Source organism: Fusarium venenatum (assembly GCF_020744135.1).
Source record: "Fusarium venenatum strain MPI-CAGE-CH-0201 chromosome Unknown EDB82scaffold_4, whole genome shotgun sequence".
Lineage (NCBI taxonomy): Eukaryota > Fungi > Ascomycota > Sordariomycetes > Hypocreales > Nectriaceae > Fusarium > Fusarium venenatum.
This window is the reverse complement of record NW_027072132.1, coordinates 7,794,835-7,819,627: the sequence shown is the minus strand read 5'-3', so window position 1 is coordinate 7,819,627 and position 24,793 is coordinate 7,794,835. Positions and strand designations below refer to the sequence as shown.

Below are 24,793 nucleotides of genomic sequence, written 5' to 3'. Positions count from 1 at the left end.
GTATCTTTTTGTCTATTGCACTTAGGATGGCGACGGCGATAGATCATTTTTGTATATAGATATTCCGATTGACACATTCGACTACAGGAGATATACTCCTTAGTGAGCGAAAGGCCACAATTATGCGACATGCTCTACCTTCTAGAAACTCACAGATAGATCAACTATCTGTGCTATAATACCTATAGATAAATATAACAGAACGGCGAGCCGCCCAGGGTGTTTAGTGCGTCACCAATGGTAATATCGCGGGCATTGACTCCCATGTTCAATGGATCAGTTTTGAGAGCGTCTCTGCTGGGAGGATTGTTAGAGACAGTAATGGTGCCTGCGATATCATTAGCCTGTTTTGGGTGAAGAGCTTGCCAAATCCAGTAAACACGATCGACCATCGAGTGATGAAGGAAAAAGTTGGGATCGTTGGGCGACGAGTAGAGATCAGAGTTGTCGCCACCGACTCCATAATGTCCAGCACCGTGTAGGCCCAGGAATCCCTCTGCGAATCGTCCTCCTTGAAACTCCTTCTGCATAATATCAATGTTACTGGAAGCAACGCCGAGTGTAAGGTTGTGCAGATTTGGATACGTCATCCACTGTTCCATGGCGTAGCGTGATAGGTCGCGACGGAGACAACGGGGGTTGTACTCGAGGGGTGTCTTGGTAGCTACCATTCCATCCATACTGGGTGCAGGTGGGCCGAGATTAGCAACAGCACCGGCAAAAGGGCCAGATTTGATACAGCCGCCACCGTTGCCGCTGGGAACATGGATGGTTCCTCTTCCACCGAACGATCCGTTGTGTTTGAAGTACTCTCCATCACCGCTCATGCTGGTGTCTGAGCCATCGAATAATGGGTGAGAAGCAAAGTCGCGAGTCTCAAACCAATTCCAATACTGCAATTGTTAGTGGACTAGTGTTCCCGTGGTTGCTGATCGTCGAAGTACTCACAGGCTGGGTACCTTTGTAACCACACTCATCCTGGAGAGCCTTCTCATACGCCCAAGTGTAGTATCGATGCCAAGTGAGGAAGTTGCCCTTGAAAATTCCTTAGTTGAAAAGGAGTTAACTCCAATTGAATGAAGACCTACTGTTCCGTGAATACTGAGAGTCTGATTGATATGGACGGCTACAAAGTCGTCATATCTGCTGCGAGCACCAGGTGCAAAAGCAGGATTGGCTTTGGAAGGCTTGTCGCGCAGACACTTCACAGCCTTTATGTAAGCCTTCCTCTCCTTCTTAGACATGACGGTCCTATAATTGTATTAGCCCAGTCACAGCAATAAATGCAAGGCTGCTGGGGAGTATACTTACCAATCGCGACGTACAGCAGCGTTGGCAATTGTGCATTTCTTAGGGGTCGATCGTTCATTGAACTGAGTGACGGTATCCTCGAGAGCATTGATTGCCTGTCTGTTCAAGTCCAGCATAAGATCACTTGCAGATGCCTCAGTTGGCGCAGTCGCAACCATCGAGGAGGCGCCAAGGAAGATGGCGAGTGCCTGAAGAGAGACGTGCATAGCTAGATGGTCTTTCTAGACAGCGGCTTGACTTGAGAGTATCTAACAATGGACAAGTGAGTAGAAGGTCAGAGAACGACTGATTAAATGCCAAATATTTAACGATGATCTGCAAGAGCCCTACAGTCCTTCCGGATGCCAAGTCGGAGCGATCCCTGCAATGAGCATAGCGTTGAAATGTGTTGTTTATCATTGGCGGAACTCGGTGAAGTTTTGTGCCCTACGCCAGGGTATTACGGTAAGGTAGACCGAGGAATAGATTGACTTACCCAAAATGGATCGTTTCTTACGTGGTACGGGCCGACGCTATGATTCCCGGAGCTATGTCTTTGCTTAGCCACGAGGCACAGCTTTAGGCAAATATTAACTGTCCTGTAATTACGGGATACCCAAGGCCACGGGTAAGAACAGAGATTTTCCTGTCTGGACGATCCCACTCTGTCTGAGCTAAGATTAAGTTTCATGCAGTCAGCTTACGAACTAACTCTATCTTGATCTGTGTTGTAACCCGATCATAAGACTTCTAATTCGCTGGGTTAATCTATACCAAGTGTAGTAATAGGTGTATGATGTTGTCAGACACTGGGCAAAGGCTAATTGGATCACGAAGCCCATTTTCGACGACTGATAAAACGGAATTTCCGAGACTGGAGGTTACCCACGAAAGAGGTATGGCGTTGAAGTTCTGACGTATCGGAATCTTGACATATCACGGAAATATGGGAAGAAGTTATCATTGTTTGTACTAGGAAATCTTGGTATTGAATATAATATTCGATTATGTCCTCGGGTGGTTGTTTAAAAAGAGGCGAATATTCGAGGCTTTCCAAAGTGATAGAGCTGCCTACATTTCTGTCATGCATCCAGGCTCACAGAGGTGATGGAACCTTTGATGTGTCCCATTGATGCTCCAGTGCATTTTCAGCTTAAAGACCGACAATCTGGTGAAAGATGATGCTACATGAACTGGTATTTCGTATCTAGAATGTTTAGTGGTCGGAGCAGAAGTATTTGCCGTAGCGGCGCGAAATACGAAAACTGTGAGAAGCCAATCCACTGTTTCAGCGGAAAACTCTGGCAAAACTGATAAAGACTGCTCTACCGAGGACACCGAGGGTCCGCCAATTATTTGCGAACCTTTAGCCAAGCTGCAATGCAACATGACCAGCGATGGATTCGCAGTCTCCGTTGCGGCTTACCAGAAGTTCCTTAATGCTGGACTGCATATTGTGGGCCGAGCTAGTACTCGACAAGGAATGAAATTAGACATCGACTTTGACAAGAGCCTTGGAACATCAGCCAGCTGCAATTCGCATCCTTGCTATTTTGGCTAATATACCCATACTGCCACTCAAGATTACTAACGGGTGATTGGCTTATATGCTAACGTCGCGGCGATAACACGGCACACCGCGTCCGTATGTTTCCAGCACAACCACGGCGTATACATCCACAACAATCGGCATGCCACATAACTTCGACCCGCATTTCTGAGGCTGCCAGTTATATTGCAAAATGAAAAGTGAGAAGAATGCTCAAGCACAGAATTACGGCTACTGTTCTTATCCAGTCATACCTTACTTTATCATGCACAAAGTTTGCAGATCCAACGAAATTATCCGAAGTGCAATAAGTAGTAAGTGATTGACGGAATTATATGCTAACTAATTTCTAATCTTGTGTCCATGAACAATTCACAAACACTTAAGAGCTGTTGCGCAGAGCATGTGAAGAAATTTGCCTGCCTCCACACTTTCTCCAACTGGAAAGATTACGAGATATGATTCGAACGAGAAAGATCCTCCAGGATTAATATTTAAGTTCATTAAGACTATCCTGCATCAAACATTTGGGCTCCTGTGGGAGCCCAGGTAACGGTAGGTTCTGGCCCCAACCTTGACTGAGCCAAAAACATAGCTGCCTGGACGGCCATCTATCAGATTAAGGTGAATAAACTAAATTTCCCCATCAAAACTGTCATGTCCACACTCGAAAACCTTCATCTTGCGTGCGTTACCTCGCAGGCTCTCCAAAATTACAAATGAGCCAATTTCCCTTTCCGTAAGTCACCGACTTTTGATAGCTATATAGTTCATCATTGTTGTTCTTCGCAACGACAAGCTACCAAACCCAGGAACGAGAATTTGGAAGCGAGATCTAATCTGATGGTAACAGACACAGCCAATCATCCATATGCCCAAAGCTCTGGGGTTGGACTCTATCATGCGGACATGATAACCAAAGAATTCTGCCCCAAAGTATAAACTAGAAGATTGTTGTGTCAAACTATGATAAGAAGTTCTCCTGTTTTCCCGTGAATAAATATACTACTTGCATGGAGTTTTTTCGTTTAGAGTTTCCCATCAACTACATATAGTCTCGGCTTTCCCACTTTCTCTACGTTGTCAACATGTCCTCGACTTCATCCCAGCGAGCTCCAGGCAACAACTAGCCTACCAAAACCCACGTCACGGCAGATGACTCACGAACAAACAGAGTCCAAAGCAATGAAGCCAGTCAAGCGATCCGACTTACAGGGTCTGGTTGATCTAGGGTCTATCCTCATCCTCGACGTCGCCTCATGAGGCCTTAACTTTGTCTACGAAACAATCTGCCGCAATCCAAGCCATATCACCCCCGAGACAGGCAACAAAACACTTCCTACAGAGATTGGGCTTGAAATCATCTCCCACGTCGAACCCTTCGCCAACGACGATGTTTAAAAAGCAGTATACTCAATTGAGATACAGTCTGTTCAAATGGATGGCGGCGAAGCGGAATCCGTTTTGATCTGTAACGTCCTGGAGGATTGGAGCCATTGTGGAACGATCTCGTCTTCGTACGATGTTGAAATGTATGAGAGCTACCTCAAAGATCCTTCACGTATACCCTTAGAAGAGGAAAAGGAGTTAAGACTTGATCAAAGACCCCCTTTTCAAGTATCAAGCACTGCAAAGGACCCTATATACTCGATTTCACTCTCAAAAATAGACAGTGGGTTCGACGTCCTTTTTTACAATATCAAAGTTCCAGACATGATATCCAGGCTTGAAGACGGAGACTGCTACTTCTGCAAGAGCCTCACGGGCCTCACCACCAGATTTTGTGACAACTCAAAGGCGGATGGCTTTGAAAGTTTCTGCAGTGCGGTGCGGTTCCAAGGTACTGACAATTGCATTTTTAACACGGTCTGTCCGTTATGTATTGGAGAGGAGTACGCAAAAGATATCATTGACACGAGATGCCCTTGCCTCTTTGTTGATGATTTATGGATTTTGACATATAAACCCCAGTATTTACCTGACGATGAATATCACCCGTATGTCAACTGGATGTTCAGAATGCTTGGCTACAGAGAACTATATCCTTAGTGCATGGAAAATATCCTTCCCGGTGCTAGAGCATATCGCGGCAACCCATGGGGAGATATGAGGAACTGGTCTATTTTCTGCAGAACCGAAGGTATATATAGCTAAACTATACCAGACTAAATGACATTCAACATCTGAGATACCCTAATCTAGTGTTTTTCTTCTTGGCTATATGCAATTTATGCATAACCACACGTCACTGCTTGCTATGGGAGAGAACTTGTTCAACCTGCCCAGGCTTTTGATACACTGAGCGCTCTCATCATTGTTTTGACCCATAGGTTTCGCAAAGTGCTCCACTATTCACACTACCCTTTGAAAAACCCAACTGTGAACATTATCATCATATAACAGACGCAACGATTTTATTGTGTCCGCAATCGACTTATGTATAATCGTCTCATCTGTGAACATGCCCCCTTTGAATGTAAGGCTTGTAACACCATACCTTATATTTCTACCATATTTATCGGGCTTGGTCTGTGGCTTGTGCAAGGCGCTGGCTGTCAGCTCTGGCGATCTCTCCTGTATAGTCTAGAGGATATTTATCATCAAATCTATGATTTACACAATTGAATTGACTGCAGGTTGAATGTCAATTAAAAGTACTCACCTTACCCATACCACTTATGGCTGCAAGCTAAGGCCCATGGATTTGATGGAAACTTACGGTAGTCTATAGTGCTAGGACACATGGGACTTTCCCCCTATTCTCCAAATATGAAACTAGAGAATAAACGATAATTAGTCATCTGAAACATTTGCCCAGCCTTCGAGCAGAATCATGGCGTCAGTCGGCAGTAGGGAGGATCTAGGCGGCGAAATATGAAGTTCTAATTCTCCGCTAGCGTTGTTATTTGTAACTCAGTTTCATAGTCAACAGACGCGGAGCTACCGGAGTTAGGTGTTTAGCTTGTTAAATCTTACCTCTGCCCCACTGCAGATGGGACCTGTATCCGCGGGAGAAACAGAAGCCCCATCGAATCAACAACGCAACCAATCAACTTTTATGTCACAATTTTTGAACTTGTTTAAAATCAAAGTCTAATCTGCAGAGCTGACAAATTGTAGATGGTATCTCGGATTGATTTTCGCATTTATAGAGAATCCTTCAGCGTATCCGGCTAAAAGAAATTCATTCCTACCTGCAAGTCTATTACTCTCTACATTCTACCTCCAAAACCTCAATTTCTTACTTGTTTCGGTCGATTGACTTCATACACATTCAAACATCATCCAACACTTCATAAAAATGTCTCCTCTCATTGCAGACAAGCCCCTCCTTGGCCCACTCCTTGGCCTCAACACCTGGACCTTTGCCATGGAAGCACTGCTGTACATCCGCAGAACCCCCGCGCTTTCCAAATACAATGTCAGCTTCGACCCAGCCATTGTCAAGAAGGAAAAGGCCGAAAAGCTGCCTGCTTATGTTCAGTGGCCAGCAGACAACTTCAACAACTTGCTTGAGCAACCTACCCAGTTCTACGCTGTGTTGCTCGGTTTGACTGCTTTGGGTGTCAAGGACAAGATTACTGTGCGTATGGCATGGGGTTACGTCGGTCTGAGATTCATTCACAGCATGGTTCATGTTACCACCAACAATGTCCTGGTGCGCTTCCCAGTTTTTGCCGCCAGTTCGCTTGTCCTTGTGGGATTGACAGCCAAGGCGGCCTGGGAGCTTCTCTTCTAATTTAGTTGATGAGAAACTACATTGAACTAGTGGTGATATGCATAGGCATTGAAAGATTGCTGGTGGTGGGAATACATACGTTGGGGCGTTTCTTAGGTCTAGAAGACTGGAGGCAATTGTGAATAAATGATAATCATCAACGCATTGACCGCTATACTCTATACATGTACTGACGACAACTTCGTTGATGACGCAATTTGTATTCTTCACGCTAATAATGCACTTCTGGGTTAGCCCTTGGGTCAAGTCATCGCCCAGCTCCGTTCGACGTCATAGGCTTAAATCTCACGGATCTACATAGAACCGAAGAATGTCTCACTTTCATTTCAAAACTTAATATCATTTCTGCCACGTTGATTTCCCCTCACTCATCCTTCTGCTTTCACCTTCCAATTTTACAGATCAATTTATAACACAATCATGGCCACTGTCGAAATAAACGATGCCGTGTTCTGCCAGCAACACATGGCAGAAGTTGTCAGTATACTTTGTTTTAAATCTAAGCAAGACCACTGTACTAAATTGATAAATAGTGCGAAGATTGCGGTGTAGATCTTCGTGAGGAAAATGATGCGTTCTACGGGGTTTGTTTGATAACTACTGATCCTTTAATAAGGAACATATATGACTAATTGAATCGTATAGTTTGACTCCGTGGATCGCGACGCCCTTACATGCCCACCAGTTTCTACGAATGATGATGGCATATATATATGTGATCAGCATGATACAAACAGTGAGTTATAAAAATGGCATCTGGATGGAATATCATTCTTACTCTAGTATATAGGCTGTAATGTGTGTTTCGGCTGGAAAAAGCAGATTACTAGGCTTCGTACTGCCGCAAAGAAAGCAGGTCGCTGAAGCTAGTTTGTGCTAGTGATTAGAGTAGGTATTACAACACGCGAACATCGTAGTATCCAGAAGATAGGATACAGGTATATCGATAGGAACCAAACACAATACAAATACACCTTCAGACATCCCAATAGAGGTCCCCATATGATACGCATACTGGTGAGTTATCTAAAATACTTTTGATGAAGTGCAGCCAGTGAGCTGTTACGTATGCCTCACTTTTATCTAAAAACTTCATATCTTTCCACCTTGTTGATTTCTCCTCACTCGCCATCCTACCAACCTGTCAAGCTTCCAACCCTTTATACTTCTTCTAAGATAAATAAAGATCAGCTGCCTCTGCTAGAAGCTTTACCATAGCTTGTCGTACGCTTGGGCAATCGTCCAACAATAACGAATTAGCTGCTATCTTGATTGCAGTATTTCCTCTCGCATCTTTACAAAGTGGATCAGCCCCATGTTCAAGCAAAGCCTTGGCCATACTTATGCTACCATGGGCAGCTGCGAAATGCAGTGGATTGTAACCAAACCGTACTATCGCCCCTGAGCTCTCAGGATCCCGTATGCTCTCTTGGACTTCGTGACCCCAGCAATAATACTTGGGTTCTACGTCGCCCAGTTCATTCCAAAACAGAAATGTTGCTCGGGCGTGTATATCAACACCACGATGGATCATGTTGTCCACGAACTGGGCAAGTTCGGCATTTTCTTTCTTTCTGCCAGCGAAGAGGGAAAGGCAATGCAGTGGCGTCCATCCCTCAGCTGTAACAGCACGAGGGTCGGCGCCGTGAAAGAGAAGTATCTTTGCAATTCCCAAAGCTTCAGATGTTGACTTTGAGAACCCGTTTAGCTGCGGGCCTTGCCTCGCTGGGGTTAAGGCGCAATGTAGGGGTGTCCAGCTATTTGTGTTGATACTATTGACATCAAGCCCTTGGCTGAGAAGAAACTCCACAATATCACGCTTGGCTCCCGCAGCTGCGTAATGTAGTAACGTTTCGCCGAAGTTGTTCTTGGATCTCAATACTTGACTTCTTTCGTCCGATGGGCAAGAGGATAGATATAACTGTACCGTGTTAAGGTTGGAGCCAAAAGCGACAGCGTGAAGGGGATTAGCTCCAGACTCATTATCCCCCAGCGAAACGGAGACATTGTGACTGAGAAGAATACGAATCGCGGTCTCATTCAAACGCACTACGGGTCCACTTCGGTTTAAAGCGGTTGGTGAACCCAGAAAGTGCAATGCTGACTTCCCCCTGCAATCAGTAGCGTCTGGGTTGGCTCCCTTATCGAGCAACACTTTCAAAGCTCCAACCAGACTTATAGAGCGAGCGGCAGTAATGATTGGTGGCTGTCCATTGATAATAGCGTTCGGATCAGCTCCAACATCGACCAAGTGTGCGATCAAAAGCTGTTGCTGCAGATAATCATCACCATTGTAGTCAAGTTTGAAGTCGTCTCTAATTAAAGGCCTGAAGTCAACTGCATGATGCAGAGCCTTGTCTAAAACGTCTTGGCAAAAGGACAGTTCGGTAGTAAGGAGTTCAACAGAATATGCCTTCCAGCTCTGTGCTGCCCAAAATAAAGCCTCGTTCTTGGCTTCTGTTGTCCATTCCTTCCATGTCAATAGAGCATGTAGGACAGTGATCTGACCGTTGATTGAGGCTTCAAATAGACATGAGTTGACGTTTTTCTCCTTTACCACTGTTTGCGAGTGAAGATGCTGCCATAATCGCCAAAGGAGGCGTTGGTTACCCAAACGTGCAGTTAATGCTAGTGGCGATAAGCGATGCTCGTGTTCGGATGAACCAGCAGCGACGTCGACGCCACTTTGCAATAGTATATTTACTGCCTCGATTTTGTCCAAATAGACTGCCACGTGTAGCGGAGTTCCCCAACAGCCATCACCAGTCGACAACAAAAATGAAGCCTCGTGGGAACCAAGCACTTCTTGCAAGGACGATAAGTCGTTTTTGCAGATCGAGGAGTGTAAAGGGTAATCAGATTCTGCCCTTTTGAACGTATCCTTGATACGATCTGCAATGGACATACGCCTTAGCATCATTTTTCTCTTACAAAGTTGCGATATAAAAGGGAAGCAAGAAGTCAACTGGTTTATTGGTTTCGTGCTTAATGAATACTGAATGGGGGAAAAGTGCGCAGTTTGTGATCCATTCACCTCGGCTAGTTGCATAGCAAATTACCATTACTAATCCATCAGCCCACATATCTACTATCTAGATAGTATCCCTAGATGACGTAGTTCCATCACTGCGAGTCTCTCGGTAAGCCTTCTTCCACCCCATCTCGGCCACCCGATGTTTCAATTCTAACCGCTCCTTCGCTTCTTCGAACTCATTGTCCCTGGGCACCAAAGACCCATCGCTCTGATCCATACCAGTCAGGAACTGAGAGCGCCCGGCACCACCGCAAAGAGCCGTGTACACTACACATGCCCAGTGTACCTTGACTGCAGACTCGGTCTTTCTCCCTTCTTCTTGTGTCATAACAAGGCGGATGAGGTAGCCAGATTCAGGTGCCGGAGACTCCTTGGGATAGTGAGGCGGCTGGGGACAGTCTGATTGAACAAATGCCTTGAACTCCCGTATGATGTTTTCCATGTCGAAGTTGTTAGTGGGTTTGTTGAATCGCGCTGTCAACTGAGGCATCCAGTAGAACCGCAAAAGCACATCGAATTTTCCGTCATGGCGTCGGGTGGTACCCTGAAACTTGAACGCACACCAACCGGTTGACAGGAATCTGTACAGAGTTCGGTCAACGCAAATCATGTTCCATGCTTTGTGGCTCTTGCCAAGCTCGGTCACGCTGAGGATATCATCCATAAGATCGACGTCAGCCAAGATATGACCTGAGAAATACAGATTGCCCGTGACATTGTTTCCATCCACATTGTTGTTCCACGTGGGCGGGATAAACCAGAAGAGAGTTAGGTCACCCTTCTTCCCTGTCAACATACAGGCATGACCATCGCGTTCAAAACAAATGCGTTCCTCTGCCCGATTGCGTACGACAATTGGGAGGTCTGGGTCAGTCTTGAACCGCTGATTGTAGTACATTGACCGCCAAATTTCCTCCCAGCTCTCTTCACGGATACGTTCACGGGTCAGAGGTAGTTGCACAGTGGGCAATTTATCCTCTGCGTGCTTCCAGGTCTCACTTTTGAGATTGTCAGGGTCGATATGATGCATGTCTGTATCCATGGTTACCTGGCACTACCCAAATGTCAGTTGAAGATCAGGGGGTCTTACAGTGCTTGCAAAATGGGGAGGCTCTGTCCAAATTTCTTCCCAAGCCTCTAGGGCCCAATTCCACCGATAGTGCATGACCTTTCTCGAAATGTTTCAGGTCTGCAAGCAGAATCAGGGCATGCTGTTCAACGTGGAACTGGAAATCAGGATACAGCGGCTGTACCATAACCGTAAGCTTGAAAGTTTGACCCATGCGGGGCCTGAACGTATTCAGACTAGGGACCGGATGGGTAAGGCCCGATGAGCTGTGCAGCAGGGCACTGGTCTCCGCCATCTTACTGAATAAGAACTGAAGAAGGATATAGGATGGTGTGATGAAAGGTGACAGTTAGAGGTCGACTGCTTGTGGTCAGACCTTGCTCTTATAACAATTCGGTGATGAGAAAAAGTATCGATTCTGTTGGCTGCGCCTTGAGAGTTTGGGGGGAAGGTTGATATGTGGTAAAGTTATTTTAATAAATTCAGATTTGTGTTGCCAACAAGATTGAATTAAAGGCTGACTGAATGAGTGAAACAGGAATAAAGTTTGCTGTGACGTGGTTTGGCGCAAACACTGTTCCAGCGTTGCCTAAGCCTTTTGTTACACAAACATGTCGGTAAGAACTCGGTTCGGTCTGTTGGCCTGATAACGAAAGAAAGAATAAGGTAACGTCATCACTTTTGTGCATTGTGTTACCATGGAAAACATGTTAACGCATAATCGGTTTCGTCATCACCACGTTGGGATGCACAATGCTTGGAGAGATGTTGCCATAAACGCTGGCGTCGAATAGCATGTTGATATGAAGTAATTGGAGTATCTCTCACGACAAGAGCAGAGTTTGAAGGTCAAATGACTAGATTACTCGTACCAAGCCTTTGGCTTCGGGCTTCTTCGTCTATGACTTTTTCTAAGTTTGGCTCCCCAAATTGAGAAGGCCTAGGCGAAAGCTAAAGCGATTATGTAAAAACAATAAAATGATTGTGGCCCCATACGGCAGAATAAATCAAAATGCAATGTTTAGTGCGATTACGGCTAGATGATCGCATTCGGTGGGATGAGCTTTGAGATCAGCCGGAGCAATAACCTACTTCTATTTAACGACCGTGTCCGGCCAGTTTATTGCAACCAGCGAGTTGTAATTGTATGTTCATTAGGTTCAGTAGTTAGGTTTTGGGGTTGCCTCTGGGCCTGCCCAGTTTTCCCCCGTGTCTAGTTAGTGATTGTCGTTAAATGCAGCAGTTTTCTGATATAGGTACACACTACGATGATTGAGATACGTACTTGCGCCCTGATCGGCATGATACGTCCGTACCGAATTGACATCCGTTTGTGGCCGAAAGAGGCAATAAGCGGGTTCTTGTACCTCGAGAAGTTCAAGATGACTTCTGTAAGCTTGACCTTCGTACCTTTTCTAAGCTAGCTTGTGGAGGTCCCTTTCTAGGCCGGCTGCCCGGCTATAAGACAAAGATACTTATATCCGTATACAAAAAGACCCCAATTTTGCCGTATATTCGTCCTCACCAAGAGAGAGGCCATATGTCCGGCGACAACGGAAACGGTCACGTGACTAGCTGCGGCGGATCTTCTGAACGGAACTCATCAATTGAATTAAAGTCACTTTTGCCCCACAAACGGATGTCAATTCGGTACGGACGTATCGTGCCGATCAGGACGTTGACAACAATCCGCCAATTACTAGCAATCCATTACTAAGTACTTCCGTTAGTACTAGACTAAGCCCAAGGGCGCTAAAGTAAAGAACTATGAATAACACTTCAGCTACATGTGATTCTGTTCAGCGAGGGCGGTAAGAGACGTAAGTCTCTGAAACTAAACGCCAACGCCCTTGGTGACAAGACTTGCGGACAATGCTCGACGACTAGCTGGCAAGTTACTGTGATACTCCTGCGGTGAGAGCCAAAGTATTCGCTCAAATACAGCAACCTGTTAGTTATTATGATCAACCCAGAGTCTTGAAGCCACAATAAGCAAGGCATAATGACGAAAATAATCAAGATAATACACAGCGTCACGGTGAAACGAGCAAGTTACTGTTGTCATGGGCGATTAACTTTGCTAATTTCCCTTAACAAGGGCCATGGCAGCTAAGCTCTTGGGGAGATGTCGAACTGGCTCGAAAGAAACATAAACTTGAAAAGAGTTGCAGCCTGTCTGATGACTTTAGTCGACTATGCATCAAGGCTGTTCCCTTCGACAAGATAGCCATTCACTTCCCTGGCTCACAAGGGCTTCACAAGGGCTGACAAATGAACGTCAGAAGTATGTGAAACACCAGTCTGTCATGGAAGAACTAGGATTTTCTTACGATACGTAGAAAACAGTTCTCATGAGCGACCGCTCATTGCTGAACGATTCGTGCTAGTTCTATCAAGTATCGTCTTGTACCATCGATGGTCTGCAAATAGACTCTTCATCTCTGACCCTTGTGCATATGCCGCAGCTGTCTTCCCATTAGCACACTTCGCCTTTGGATTGGCCCCATTCTCAAGCAAAAGCTTCACCAGTGGGACATTGCCACTTAACGTCGCAAAGGCCATCTCTGTTTTACCAGCAGTGTTCAATCTGTCCGCATTCGCTCCTTGTCTCATCAAGAGTGCTACCATATCAAGTTGGCCATTCACACATGCCAAATGAAGCGGTGTATTCCTCTTGCCATCACGTTCGTCTGGGTCGGCACCATTTTCTAGCAAGAGCGTCGCAATGGGAATGTTTTTATTTGCCACGGCTAGACATACCAGTGGTTCGCCTTTAGCATCAATAAGAGCTTGCCGATGAACGAGGAGCTCGACTATTTCGACGTCGCCAGCCGATATAGCGTGCCAAAGAACGCTCTGCCTGTTGTCGCTGCCTCCGACATTACCAGAGACTCGACCTTTTTGAATAAGTAGCTTTGCACAAGTGCGATGCCCATTATGTACGGCATACCACAAGGCTGTTAGTCCGTTGGAGTCTCGTGTGTCGGGGTGGATTCTGGCGCTAGACAGAATAGATCTAACAATACGTTCTTGACCGGCCTCGGCTGCGTGGGAAAGCGCCGTCCGACCATCCTTGTCGACTAGCAAGCTGGATATATCTCTTCTATTCATCAATTGTCTGACCAGATCCTCGTGCCCATTTCGAGCAGCGAGACAAACAGCTGAACGGATCTGATCGCTTGTGACTTGGGACAACGCACCAATGTTGTTAGCCAATATGAACCAAACCGTCCCCGTGTCTCCTTCCGACGCGGCGTCTGATAGCGAAGGAAGGTGCTTGAGATTGAGTGATCCGATAGGAACAAACTCTTCTTCCTGATGTCTTCTAGACTTGCGGGATATTGCTGGTGTGTGGAGTCTGACACTCAGAGACCTTGCAGGATAGTGTGTAAAGCTGAAAGTGTCCAAATCAATCCACTGGAAGTCGGTACTTTTGCATCGATCAAAATGCTCCATTGTCAGGTAATTGTCCCTCAAATGGACTGCAATGAGCTTATCTCTATTCCCAATTGTTGTGCAATAAAGAACACAAAGACCCCGTCCCGTTGTGTCCTTGGGGATGAATGGGGCCTCCATGTGCACGCCTTTATTTGTTATGGTGAAAGGGCTATTGTAAGGTGAAAATGGGTTCCATGGTATGATGTCGCTCGAGTACCTGAAAGCAGCAGGTGTTGGGGCAAGCAAACCGCCTCGTGCGCCGGGGAACCGCCAAGCGAATAGACTATGATCATCGGAAACACGCATGATTTCTTCCTGTAGTCGATAGAACGCCTTTTCACCCTCGCCGTAAAGAAGCGGCATGTTGATACCAAATAAACCCATCAGAGAGTATGCGCCATCTTCTTTACGCGTCGTCACCCTATCGGCGGCCCAAGACATCCTTTGTGCGATGCTTGTGGTCTCTAACTCATCGCTGTTGGAAAGAATGGATTCTGGGATGCTTGTTCTTTCTGACAAGACATGTACGAGGGATTTTTTTGTCCCCAGTTCCTCCCATAAATGATCGAAGAAGATGATTTCTTGGGGCGCGATAAGTTCTTGGAGAGTCCATCCTCTGGCAAACCACCTGCTGTCGGGTATCTGAGACGTTGCAGAGACATCCGCGAGGTATACATAACAAACATTGGCCTCCTGGTAGTAGCGGTACATGGAGTTGATGGCTTCTGATAGCTCTGCACTACTTGCTTTGTCAATACAGCAGGTATCATCCCAGATATAGTCGAACCCATTTTGCTCTGCTACACGACAGCAATTTCGGAGTTTACTGTAACCTTTTTTCGCTTGGGCACTTTCTAGTCCAATATCCTGGAATAAAATTTCCTCTTGATCCCAAGTATGAGAAAGGATTGCGTAGTCTGGTACAGCATCGTCGTTGACGAATTCTAGCTGTATGGTATTGGTATTGATAAGACGCATAGCTGTAGCACGTTCTTTAATGGCAGTTGACACATATCAGAATCTTAGGAGGTAGGAATGTTCTCCATTCCGATATTGCTTACGTGAGCATTTCCCCCACTCCACAGTAGCATTGGCCGGATAAAAGATGAGAGCAGGGGTTAAGCACTGAGGGGAAACCTTTACAGTACACAACTATGTGAATACAATATCTGAAGGTTTCTATGTGACTCGGCCCTCGTTTTCTATGTCACCGTCTTACATACTTGCCCCTAACTGAATGAGATTGATGTACCTGTCGTTTTGTTTGCAATTACTTTATCTAAGAATAAAAAAATGCTTTATTTACTTGAGTGTTTGATAACCATTTAAATGCTTCAGGACGTCTAATGGTTGGGAATCTATGGGAACCGCATGTTGTTGCTCGCTACTATAAATACCGTGATATAGAAACAGGTATTGAAACCATATGTGCCTCAAACGAGAAACCAACATTACTATATAGAACAATGTAGGGCCGACAAGATCAAAAAGGTTGAGACTGTAAGTAGCGGCAATCTTGAGGCCGGGAAACGGCGTTTCGGTAAACATCGAGGCAAACCTATACCTGAGTGGGGAAGTTAGACGGGAGAAGGTTGCCTTCACGTATCTAATGATGAATAAGAATTGTTTCTGCTTCCAAGAACCTTTCCTAGCGATGTTTAGATACATTACGTCTTTCATCATATATTGGTACTGGAAGTAACGTTGCTAGACGCATATTCCTACTACAATGCAACAATCATACTCGACCAGCTACAGTCTGCCAGTTCTCATCATCTCCGCAGTCAAGCTCAAATGTGATGCTCTGCAATCCGACAAGTATCCTTCTCCGAGATCTGCATAGTCAACCTTTTGTTACTGGAGTGTTTCAAGGTGGAGCTATTCCAATCGGGTAACACAAAGTCCCTACAGGAAGCACATCCTAACATAAGGATCGAAGGTGATACCAGAGATCGTCTTTGAATTAACACCTTTTCGGCAGGTCCAGGTAGCAGGATTCGCCGGTGCGAGGCATGGCTATTTCATTTCTGCACGTTTTGAGACTTGGTGACGATCTCTTGACGTTTCTTTCGCCGTCGGCAAGCCCTATTGATGTCGGTCGAGGTAGCTAAGGGTATATTGTTAATGCATGGATCAAGCGGGACACAGCGATACAACAGCCAATCGAGCTAACAGGTATGAATGGCAGTAGATATTATGGTTCAGTTGAGCGGTGAGTGACGCTGACTTTGTGAAGCCTCTCAGTATAGGTAATACCAGTCAGCTTACTATGAGCAGAGCGCAGACGTGAGAGTAGTGTTGGGGTCAATTGCTTGCCTCTATCCAGTGACGATATCGTTCACTAACTGTGCAACTCTAATTGCTTTTTTCTTCAACTCAATCCGAAGCAATGCAGGATGAATATACAAAAGTGCCTCGCGAGATTAGCCAGCTGATTGGGCTCAGCCTGCCTAATACTGCAGGTGCCTTGCTCACGTCAGCCTGCGGAGGATTTGAACATAGATGCCGGCAGATGAAGGATTCGGATCTACAACGCGGAACTCGTTCTGGGCCAATTGACATTCAGAGCGACATCCGCAAAAGATCCTTTCCAATCCAGCCCCCAAGAAATGACGTGGTTGCTGATTCTTTGAGGCCATGCCGAGATCCGTACCTGTTCCGTTGAAACCCATATAAATCGAATGTTGAGGAAAATTGTACTTATTGTTTGTAGATTCAGGCGAGCGTCCGAAGTACCTGTTTGCTTGTAGAGTGGGTCGAGTGTGAACTGCCCGAGACGTTCAGCTGACGGGATCTACATTGCTGACAACTCAATTGCCGGCCCCGGTCTCTTGCTTGCGTGCCTTCCGATTGGTAGCCTCGGACTAAACACGCTCAGGCAGCCTTATTGACGAGAACGAGTGTACAAGGAGTCTTAGACTAATTCAGTCACTCATTCGAGGTGGTGACATCACAGACGTCAAGCATTGATTGAATCAGATGTTGAGTGAGGTTACTGTACTCAAGAGATAGACAACGAAAATGCCCATAATGGAAAATAGTAGTGTTACGAGTACAGAGACTTTGGGCATGAACGGGTATATAAGAATTAGAAATCCCCAAAGAACTCCCTTTCAAATCATCACACTCAACTACTTTCTTCTACACTTATACACACAATACATACCATACCATCAAGATGAAGACTACCGGACTCTTGACCATCCTTTTCACCTCAATGGCTGCAACAGCCATCGCCAGTCCTAGCGCCCTGCCTATGGGAGTTGAGGTTGTCGAACGCGACGGCAAGACTATTGTACGGGAAGTGGTAAGTATCTACAGCCTCCTATACATCACTGGATTCGTCTCCAAAACTGACACTTATCGTAGCCACATGCACTTTTGAGCCGCGGCCTTGAACCCCGATGCCGAGAATGTGTCGGCCAAGGTGGCTCATGCACTATCGGTGATGGCAGTTGCTACGCTGAGGACCCCCCACGTAAGGATACACCTATCGTTCATGACTTCGAATGGCCTGACTGACTTATTCGCAGTTTACTGCACATGGTGCGGTGACAAGTGTGGATCTCGTTGTGTCCGCCAGGGACAGACTTGCCAACAGACATGTGTTTAGGTCTGGACAAGAGTACCTAGTGCCGGGATGGCAGATCAAGAACAATCGCTTTCAACGCGTCAAGTTTATCTTTCAGCACAGTCGTTATATATATACCTCAGCTAAATAAACATAAATGAATTCTCTAACTATCGGATTTGTTTTGTCAGCACTGGGATCTGAATCTGTTTCGAGTAAGGATAGCCCAATTGCCTCATAGTGGTAGTAAATTCCAAAACGATCGCAGTAATTCTCGATCACCGTAAATACACATGTAAGCCAGGTGGGTTTCCACGGGTCATGTTGGATACACTCGGATATTCTCTTGTCAGTTGTTGCGACACGTTTGCCACAGCAACTACCCGGTAGTAATTTGACATTTCTCAATCGCGTCGTATACAAGTGACAATTACTCCCTCAATTAGCGATTTACCTTGCAGCTGGTATGTAAAAAATAAATTCAGCTTTTAATGAAGGCAATCTTAAAGAGGTCATTCCACAAATGGTGCAAAAAGAACCAGAATTAATTATCTAGCTCTGTAAAATGTTTCGAGAGTAGGGCGTTCCACAAGGGAACAATTGGTACTAGTGGTTAGCAGAACAATTGACCTTTAGAGAAGTGGAGTAAGAAATAGGTAGTCTAAACTCCAAGCTTGAGGGGTACGAGCTGACCTGCTTATATTGTCTTGTACTACTCCTCTAGCGGTTACTCCTTCTGACACTATAGAGGGATTAGCGTCTGCGCCTATCTTTGCCCAAATCGTTCATAAGCGAACCGGGGGGGACAGAAAACAATGTACAAAAAGATCCATCTTCATAACAATAAATGTGATGATCGTGTGAATTGTTTTCTGTCACCCTCTACGCGAAGCGAATCCACGGATCGCGTATCCACCAATCCGCTAGCATGGTTGATGCAACAACAAAACAATAACAATTAGAAATCATTTCCTCATTGAATGGTTTATAGAAGGCACAAACACTTTGTTTACATGTAGAGACAATGTCCCTTGATTTCGAAATAGAATCTTGGATTCAAAAGATCGATCCGTCCTCAAAACCTATCGCGCGCAAAGAAGAGCCTTCTGGAAAACGCCGTCGCCTCAACACACTCACACAAGACGCGTCGGAAAGTGAAAAGAAGATGAATTCTGTACGAAGTCGAAGTCATCATTCCTCAAAACGCGCTCATAGCGATGATTTTGAAACACCGCGCCCGATGAGGCGAATGAGGACACCAAGAACCGAATCCGGTACCTCGTTGTCTTTGACTCAGTCACGCGTCTCACAACAATCGGATTTATCTTCGCCTACTGAGCAACTACGCGCCCTTCAACTTCACAGCAGAGGTGTCGTGGCCAAGCAACTGAGTGCTTTCCACGATAAACCTGCTGCATTGGAAGCTCTCTTAGATAAAATTGACCTGGTTTCTTCAGGAATTGGGATCTTGCCGACTTCTCACGTGTCGCTCTTCAGTCATCTCGATAGAGAGACTTATAGTGATTTCAAATGGACTCAAAACCCAGTTCTCAGCAAGTTCCTCTTTTCGAATGACCGCGATGAGATTGGTCATACACCTCCGCCTGAGACTATTCAGTGGATTCTACATGAGGCAGCTTTTTGCGACAGCAAAGGCTGTTCCAAAACAGATTGGAACACCGAAGTCCACCATCGCGTCCTTGAAGCTGCGTTGAGGCCGTTACACGGTCCGCGGAGAGACCAACTCCTCGACTTTCGACTTAGTTCGAACGCTTCCATCATCAACGAGTATCATGTCACGTCAGCATCTAAGAGAGTTGACTTTTGCATGTACATCGACCCCAAACAGGATAAGAGAATGGGAGTTGTCGAGATCATTGAGACTATCAGGGAGATTCTACCGATGGGCATGTTTAACCACGCAAATCTGAGTCCGCTCTCGGACAATCCAATCGCTATTAGTATTGAAACCATGAAAACGACCGGCGAAGGCTGGGAGAACGCTAGGCTCCAGATGGAAGTTTGGATGGCAGCCCAATGGCAATTTCTTCGGCAACTCCTCGAAATGAGACAACACGCTGCAGACAAGCTGTCTGTGTTGAGATCAAGAGCCGGTGAAATGAGTTTCTGCTCCGACAAGATCTGGGATCTACCAGAATTCATACCAGGTATTATCATACAGGGTCACGATTGGCATCTGATTATCACGACGGCGGATGGGGAAAAGACGGTATTCTGGCAGAAGAAGTCGATTGGAGATACATCGAGTTCAAAAGGGATTTATCAGATTATTTACAATTTGCAGCTGTTACGGCAGTGGGCTCAAGAGGGTTATTGGAAGTGGATGAAGGATCTCTTGCTTAATTGGCCACGAACTGAAGCAGGATTGGTTTTTTGAGTAATCCATGTTATTTGAGGTTGTCTTTTGAAATACCAATGATTTGTATTAAATCCAGTTGTTTCCATTGATAAAACGCTATGCAGCCTCAGGGATCTCAAGAATGACGCGTTTGTACCGTCTGATAGGATATGCCCCCTTGTTGTTGGTGACTTGCAGAATGATGTGCCACTCCTTATCCACCACACTGGGCTGCTCCTGTACCCAACTATTAAGCATTGTCGAAATCTTGACTACCGGCCCCAGAGTAGCATTGCTGAAACCTGCTTCATTGACTAAAAGCGTACCATTGGTATAAGATGGCGCCGACAATGATTCGATCTTGAAGAAATTCGCATTGAGACTCGTTAAAAAGGGAAGGGCACATTCAGCGTAGGGATACCACTCAAAGGTAAGCCCGGATGCGTCATCGAGGTTATCTGTATCGAATGTCTCACTGGCATCCAGAACTAGGGCGTCGTTAAGACCAACCTGGAATCGCAATGGTTCATAACCTGTGGAGCCGTTGATAGAGATCTTTGGAGGATGAGCAGCGTCTTTAAAGCTGTCGACGATAGTCCACTGCATGCGTGCAGCGAAGTCGTCCTGATAAGCATCACGCCACCTCCAGATAGTGGCATAGTGGCTCCTCCAGTTCTCGCCATTATTGTTGACCAGAGTATCAGCCGAAGTTGCATACTCGTTGATATCAGAATCCTCAGTGACGCGGGTATATCGACCTCCCCAACCTCCATACTCCGGCCGCCCCGGAATATTGAGACCATTCTGGATTGTCCAGATGAAGCTTGGGCTATCACCTTCCATTGTGTAAATAATCTTGGGATATTCAGCTCCCAGTGGCCCAATCCGAATGTTGGGAGTCAGCCAATCGTCAAGTACTTTCGTCCTGTTGGCAGCATTGTTATCGCCAGTGGAGATGCCAGTCCATGTGCCCTGACTATACTCTCGGTAACCGTGAACGTTGACAATATAGAAGACGTCGGGCCATTTGACTCTGATGTAGGGACCTGCATCATCCTGGTCTGAGATAGCGTAAACTATAAGACGGGAGCGAAGTTGAGATGCGACGCGTTTTGTTTCGGTCTTGTCGATGTATTGCAGGGCTTGGGCCAGGGTATTTGCCCCTCCCCAAAGACTGACGTAGAGTGGTTCTGTAGATTCTCGTAGTGCCTCGACTAAATGCCGCGCGCCTTCACTCAGCGGTTGCTCGAGGGCAGCTTTGCCATATGACTAAAACTGTCAGCATTTAAATCCTGAAAGAACGAGGGATACTGACGATAGGGCCAGATGATATCTTGCTTATCAGGTCTTGTGGATGAGGATAAGAATTGTCTGGATGAACATGCTGGTTGAGCTTGTCCACAACCTTGCTATAGACCTCAATAACCCTTTTGATCTCCCCAGGATGTGTCTCGTTTCTTAGAGACCATGATGTCACTGCTGCGATTCCTCTTGTGTTAAATTCATTGGAGTACAAGAGGTATCGGACCAAAGACATATTATCATCAGGTTCATTGAGGATGTCGGTGAGGATAAAGGTCCGCACTCTGTTGACCTTTGGGAGTGATGTTAAACCAGCGGCAGTAGCCAAACAGGCCTGGAGCCAAATAAGGACAAAAAGAAATTCAACAATCATCACAGCCATTGTGAAGCTAACACGACACGTTCAACTGCACATGGTGCGTGCGTGGGTATGCGAACATCGGATTTATAGGTACGGTCTCAACCGGTTCTTGCATCGGCCATTATGCCGAACCGGACGAGACCTCGGTCAGAGTGACTGGTATATGGGGTAGTCTAATCATCGATTTAAACCTAGAAAGTAGATTAATCATGGGGAAATGCTCCATCGTCAAAGATGTATGTTGCAGTTGAAGTGGCTCCAAGACTCACTAGCTTCTCCCGCATTCGGAACGGTATATGATTTGCTGTATCTCCGGAACTGTCTGTGATTCGTCATCCCCTTCTAGGCAAGGTTGTAGTTAATCTCAACTTTCATCAAGTTTTAATGCTCAATCTGGATTTCGTAATGGACTCGACATTTCGTATGCCTGGTCCTCGGTGCTGGAACCACGTTTTAAATCGACCCGCTGAGACAGATCGCTACACGTTTGTCCTCACCCAACGATAAGTATTTTCGTGAATCCATCCGCAGCAGTCGAATCGTACAGATGATCAACAGGGTCCGGCTTCGGCGAATGCGACATTGTGATCGACTGTGTTTCAGGTCACGAGCAACCCGGTTTGTCTTCGAAAAATGCTTTATCTTGTCTTCTTCGATAGAGAAATAAGGAAAGCTTTTTAAATTATCATTGTGAGATCCGTTTTGGAGAGATATTTCTGGATAACCAACATAGCAATGCAAGCAAGGAGGACTTAAGAAAATCGACCTTGTTACAACCAACGTGGTCTATAACATCTGGCGCAAGACAGCGATCTGAATTCTTTGTCATCTTAGGAAAGGACGGCCATGATGAAGCTGATAATTAGTACGCGCCTCTGATGTGTCCAAGCCTCATGAAAGACCAGTTATTACCGCGAAATGTTTTCGTTCTCATTCACTACACATGCCGATCAGTCAAATTACGATTACAGGGCCCACCATTAACGGCATGGCGTATGAGGATGAGGGCTTGTTAGCCATGAGCATATTTGAGATCACTGAAGCAAAAGTACCAACTATTTTATTTTTTGAGGTAAACACCTTTAAACTACAATCCACAACAATGCCACGGATGTAAACATGTAATTCGTGGCACTTCCCCTTAAACACCATCTGAGATTTCACTGTTCTCTGTAGAAATGTAACACTACTCCCACTAGGTGACCAATATTTGAGCATGTAGCTTAGAGATTCTTGACAACCTGGCAACCAGTTCCACAGGCGCATACATCGCCGGCCTGGCTAAAGACTCGCTTGTATGTACTAGTTCGAAATGTTAGATAAGGATACCATAATGGAGACTCGATATAACTTACACGTAACCAGCAGGACCATCAGCGTCACTGAAGTCAATGACGTACATGCCGTCTCTCCAGTAGCACTGAATGTTGCTGAGCTGGGCTTGGCCCCTCTTAACGTGACTGCAATACAGACTCAGGTGAGAATCCTCCCGGGGAGCTGTAATCAGCTGGACTCGGTATCTTCGCAGACTACCCTCTCTCCAGTTCGACTTCCACTGGAGAGTGAGCTTGCAGTTCTCACGCTTGGTGACTGAGGATAACGGTTAGTGCTTCAACGTTTTGGGTGTTAGATGAAGTTTCGGACATACCGTCAGATGCATCAACCTCAGCAGGGTTGAGGGCGGACGTCAAAGCTGGAACAGCTAGAAGCTCCTGGGTAAAGATTGAGAACTTCGTATTGATAGGTAACTTTGAGAGAGGTGTTAAGAGTAGTGGTTCTTGGAGAGTGTGACTTGTGATGAAAGATCAAACAGCATTCATCGCGTCAGAGCTCCGTCTTTATAGTGATGCATAGGCATTCAATCTCGTCTTATACTCACAGTTCTGACACAAGATAGTTGCCAAGACTCAAGTCTCCTAACTCGTGAGGCGATAAAAGGAATGACACTGAACAGGTAGTAGGGGTATTCAGGCAACAGCTTTCGAAGATGTCAATGAATTCTTGGTATGAATCCTTCGCGGCGAAGCTGTAGACAACGATCATGCCTTTTTTTCAGCGGTGTAGGGAGACTATCATGCCAGCCCTTCACGTAGCGTTACCATCGTCGTGCACAATAGATACCATAGTGAGACTTGATAATATTTCTCAAGGAAGAAGTTTACCCAAGTCGCCAAGACGGAGACAAAAGATTCTGTGATCGATGCAATCCTTCCAGTTCTAGACCCTCCCGAAAGACATCGGCCTTGTGATGAATCCATGAGTTGATACGCCTTTGACCGTTTAAGCGAATGCTGGGAGGGTTGGCGGAGCTGAAACCATGAAATACCTCGACGCAACAATCACATGGAAAAGCCTCCTACTGGCATGTTATACTGACCATTGTAGGGTAACTCTCACCCTCGCATCAGAGACAGTTTTCTAATAAAGTATTGGATTCCATGAGGGTCTGTCTTATGGGGCTATTAGATTCAGATGATAGCTAATGGAGCATGTATCGTGTATTAGTCTTCTATATCACGACATATACTCTATGAATTGTTTAATGATACCTAAGGCTTTAGATCGTGAGATATTTTAGCTGAATATTGTAGTCACCAGCGTATTGTTTAAAAATGCACTTCGTAGTAGCCGATACTTTGTAATAGCCTTGGCACTATATGCGCCTTCTAGAAGAGGAAATGGAGAATGTAAGATCAAGTATGCACTGGAGACGCACTGACAAAACTCAACCGAGCAAATGATCTTCAGCCAGTAGAAAGGCATAGCAGAAAGGCTGTAGTTGCTGTGCTGACGCTTGGGTTAATTTCAAAGTTTCAAAGATACCGGAAAGTAGGCGGGATTGACGATGTAACGAGAGGAACTTACAGCCGTTGCACTGATAGTGGACGTCTCCAGCCAGGCTGACACTTTAAGGTTATTTGCGTTCTAGATACATTCTATGGAGTTGGGTGGGGCATTTCCGAGGTTTGTACATCAAATAGGGTAATTGATCAGGGAAGAATCATAGGAGAATATCTGGGGTTACCTTTTTCGATTAATTTAGTCTCCTTTTGGGCTGAATGGGAATTTATGATGCTAAGT

The 24,793-nt window shown here is 45.7% G+C and overlaps 9 protein-coding genes across 9 annotated transcripts; 3 read left to right on the top strand and 6 right to left on the bottom strand.

Annotated features, from left to right (window-relative positions):
- Positions 1 to 4: 4 nt before the first annotated feature.
- EDB82DRAFT_580898 (uncharacterized protein) lies at positions 5 to 1,558 on the bottom strand. Its single transcript, XM_025725992.2, has 4 exons — positions 1,312 to 1,558; positions 1,089 to 1,251; positions 949 to 1,035; positions 5 to 893 (listed from the first exon to the last, which is right to left on the bottom strand). Exons 1-4 carry the CDS (start codon positions 1,515 to 1,517, stop codon positions 183 to 185), a joined length of 1,167 nt encoding a protein of 388 aa, XP_025594536.1. The 5' UTR covers positions 1,518 to 1,558; the 3' UTR covers positions 5 to 182.
- A 4,310-nt stretch (positions 1,559 to 5,868) lies between these two features.
- Positions 5,869 to 6,893, top strand: EDB82DRAFT_518567 (membrane-associated, eicosanoid/glutathione metabolism protein). The gene has a single exon (XM_025725991.2). The coding sequence runs from the start codon at positions 6,141 to 6,143 to the stop codon at positions 6,576 to 6,578; it is 438 nt and encodes a 145-aa protein (XP_025594535.1). The 5' UTR covers positions 5,869 to 6,140; the 3' UTR covers positions 6,579 to 6,893.
- Positions 6,894 to 6,918: 25 nt separating this feature from the next.
- Positions 6,919 to 7,568, top strand: EDB82DRAFT_518565 (uncharacterized protein). The gene is made up of 4 exons (XM_025725990.2): positions 6,919 to 7,055; positions 7,112 to 7,162; positions 7,224 to 7,314; positions 7,369 to 7,568. The coding sequence occupies exons 1-4, from the start codon at positions 6,999 to 7,001 to the stop codon at positions 7,440 to 7,442; spliced, it is 273 nt and encodes a 90-aa protein (XP_025594534.1). The 5' UTR covers positions 6,919 to 6,998; the 3' UTR covers positions 7,443 to 7,568.
- An 81-nt stretch (positions 7,569 to 7,649) lies between these two features.
- Positions 7,650 to 9,557, bottom strand: EDB82DRAFT_542434 (ankyrin). Its single transcript, XM_065609349.1, has one exon. It carries the CDS (start codon positions 9,496 to 9,498, stop codon positions 7,750 to 7,752), a length of 1,749 nt encoding a protein of 582 aa, XP_065463645.1. The 5' UTR covers positions 9,499 to 9,557; the 3' UTR covers positions 7,650 to 7,749.
- A 78-nt stretch (positions 9,558 to 9,635) lies between these two features.
- Positions 9,636 to 11,286, bottom strand: EDB82DRAFT_357478 (uncharacterized protein). Its single transcript, XM_025725989.2, has 2 exons — positions 10,703 to 11,286; positions 9,636 to 10,644 (listed from the first exon to the last, which is right to left on the bottom strand). The coding sequence occupies exons 1-2, from the start codon at positions 10,974 to 10,976 to the stop codon at positions 9,671 to 9,673; spliced, it is 1,248 nt and encodes a 415-aa protein (XP_025594533.2). The 5' UTR covers positions 10,977 to 11,286; the 3' UTR covers positions 9,636 to 9,670.
- Positions 11,287 to 14,389: 3,103 nt separating this feature from the next.
- EDB82DRAFT_410309 (heterokaryon incompatibility protein-domain-containing protein) lies at positions 14,390 to 15,097 on the bottom strand (the record flags this gene model as incomplete). The annotated part of the gene is made up of 1 exon (XM_025725987.2): positions 14,390 to 15,097. A coding segment is annotated over one exon (708 nt), but the record flags the coding sequence as incomplete, so codon positions are not given.
- A 2,146-nt stretch (positions 15,098 to 17,243) lies between these two features.
- On the top strand, positions 17,244 to 20,153 carry EDB82DRAFT_453648 (uncharacterized protein). Its single transcript, XM_025725986.2, has 4 exons — positions 17,244 to 17,426; positions 17,489 to 17,597; positions 17,653 to 17,726; positions 18,685 to 20,153. Exons 1-4 carry the CDS (start codon positions 17,298 to 17,300, stop codon positions 20,086 to 20,088), a joined length of 1,716 nt encoding a protein of 571 aa, XP_025594531.2. The 5' UTR covers positions 17,244 to 17,297; the 3' UTR covers positions 20,089 to 20,153.
- EDB82DRAFT_569920 (uncharacterized protein) lies at positions 20,154 to 21,733 on the bottom strand (the record flags this gene model as incomplete). The annotated part of the gene is made up of 2 exons (XM_025725984.2): positions 20,154 to 21,318; positions 21,365 to 21,733. 2 exons carry the CDS (start codon positions 21,731 to 21,733, stop codon positions 20,167 to 20,169), a joined length of 1,521 nt encoding a protein of 506 aa, XP_025594529.1. The 3' UTR covers positions 20,154 to 20,166.
- A 1,202-nt stretch (positions 21,734 to 22,935) lies between these two features.
- EDB82DRAFT_481745 (uncharacterized protein) lies at positions 22,936 to 23,755 on the bottom strand (the record flags this gene model as incomplete). Its single annotated transcript, XM_065608166.1, has 4 exons — positions 22,936 to 23,014; positions 23,068 to 23,302; positions 23,361 to 23,503; positions 23,592 to 23,755. The coding sequence occupies 4 exons, from the start codon at positions 23,753 to 23,755 to the stop codon at positions 22,936 to 22,938; spliced, it is 621 nt and encodes a 206-aa protein (XP_065463644.1).
- Positions 23,756 to 24,793: the final 1,038 nt, after the last annotated feature.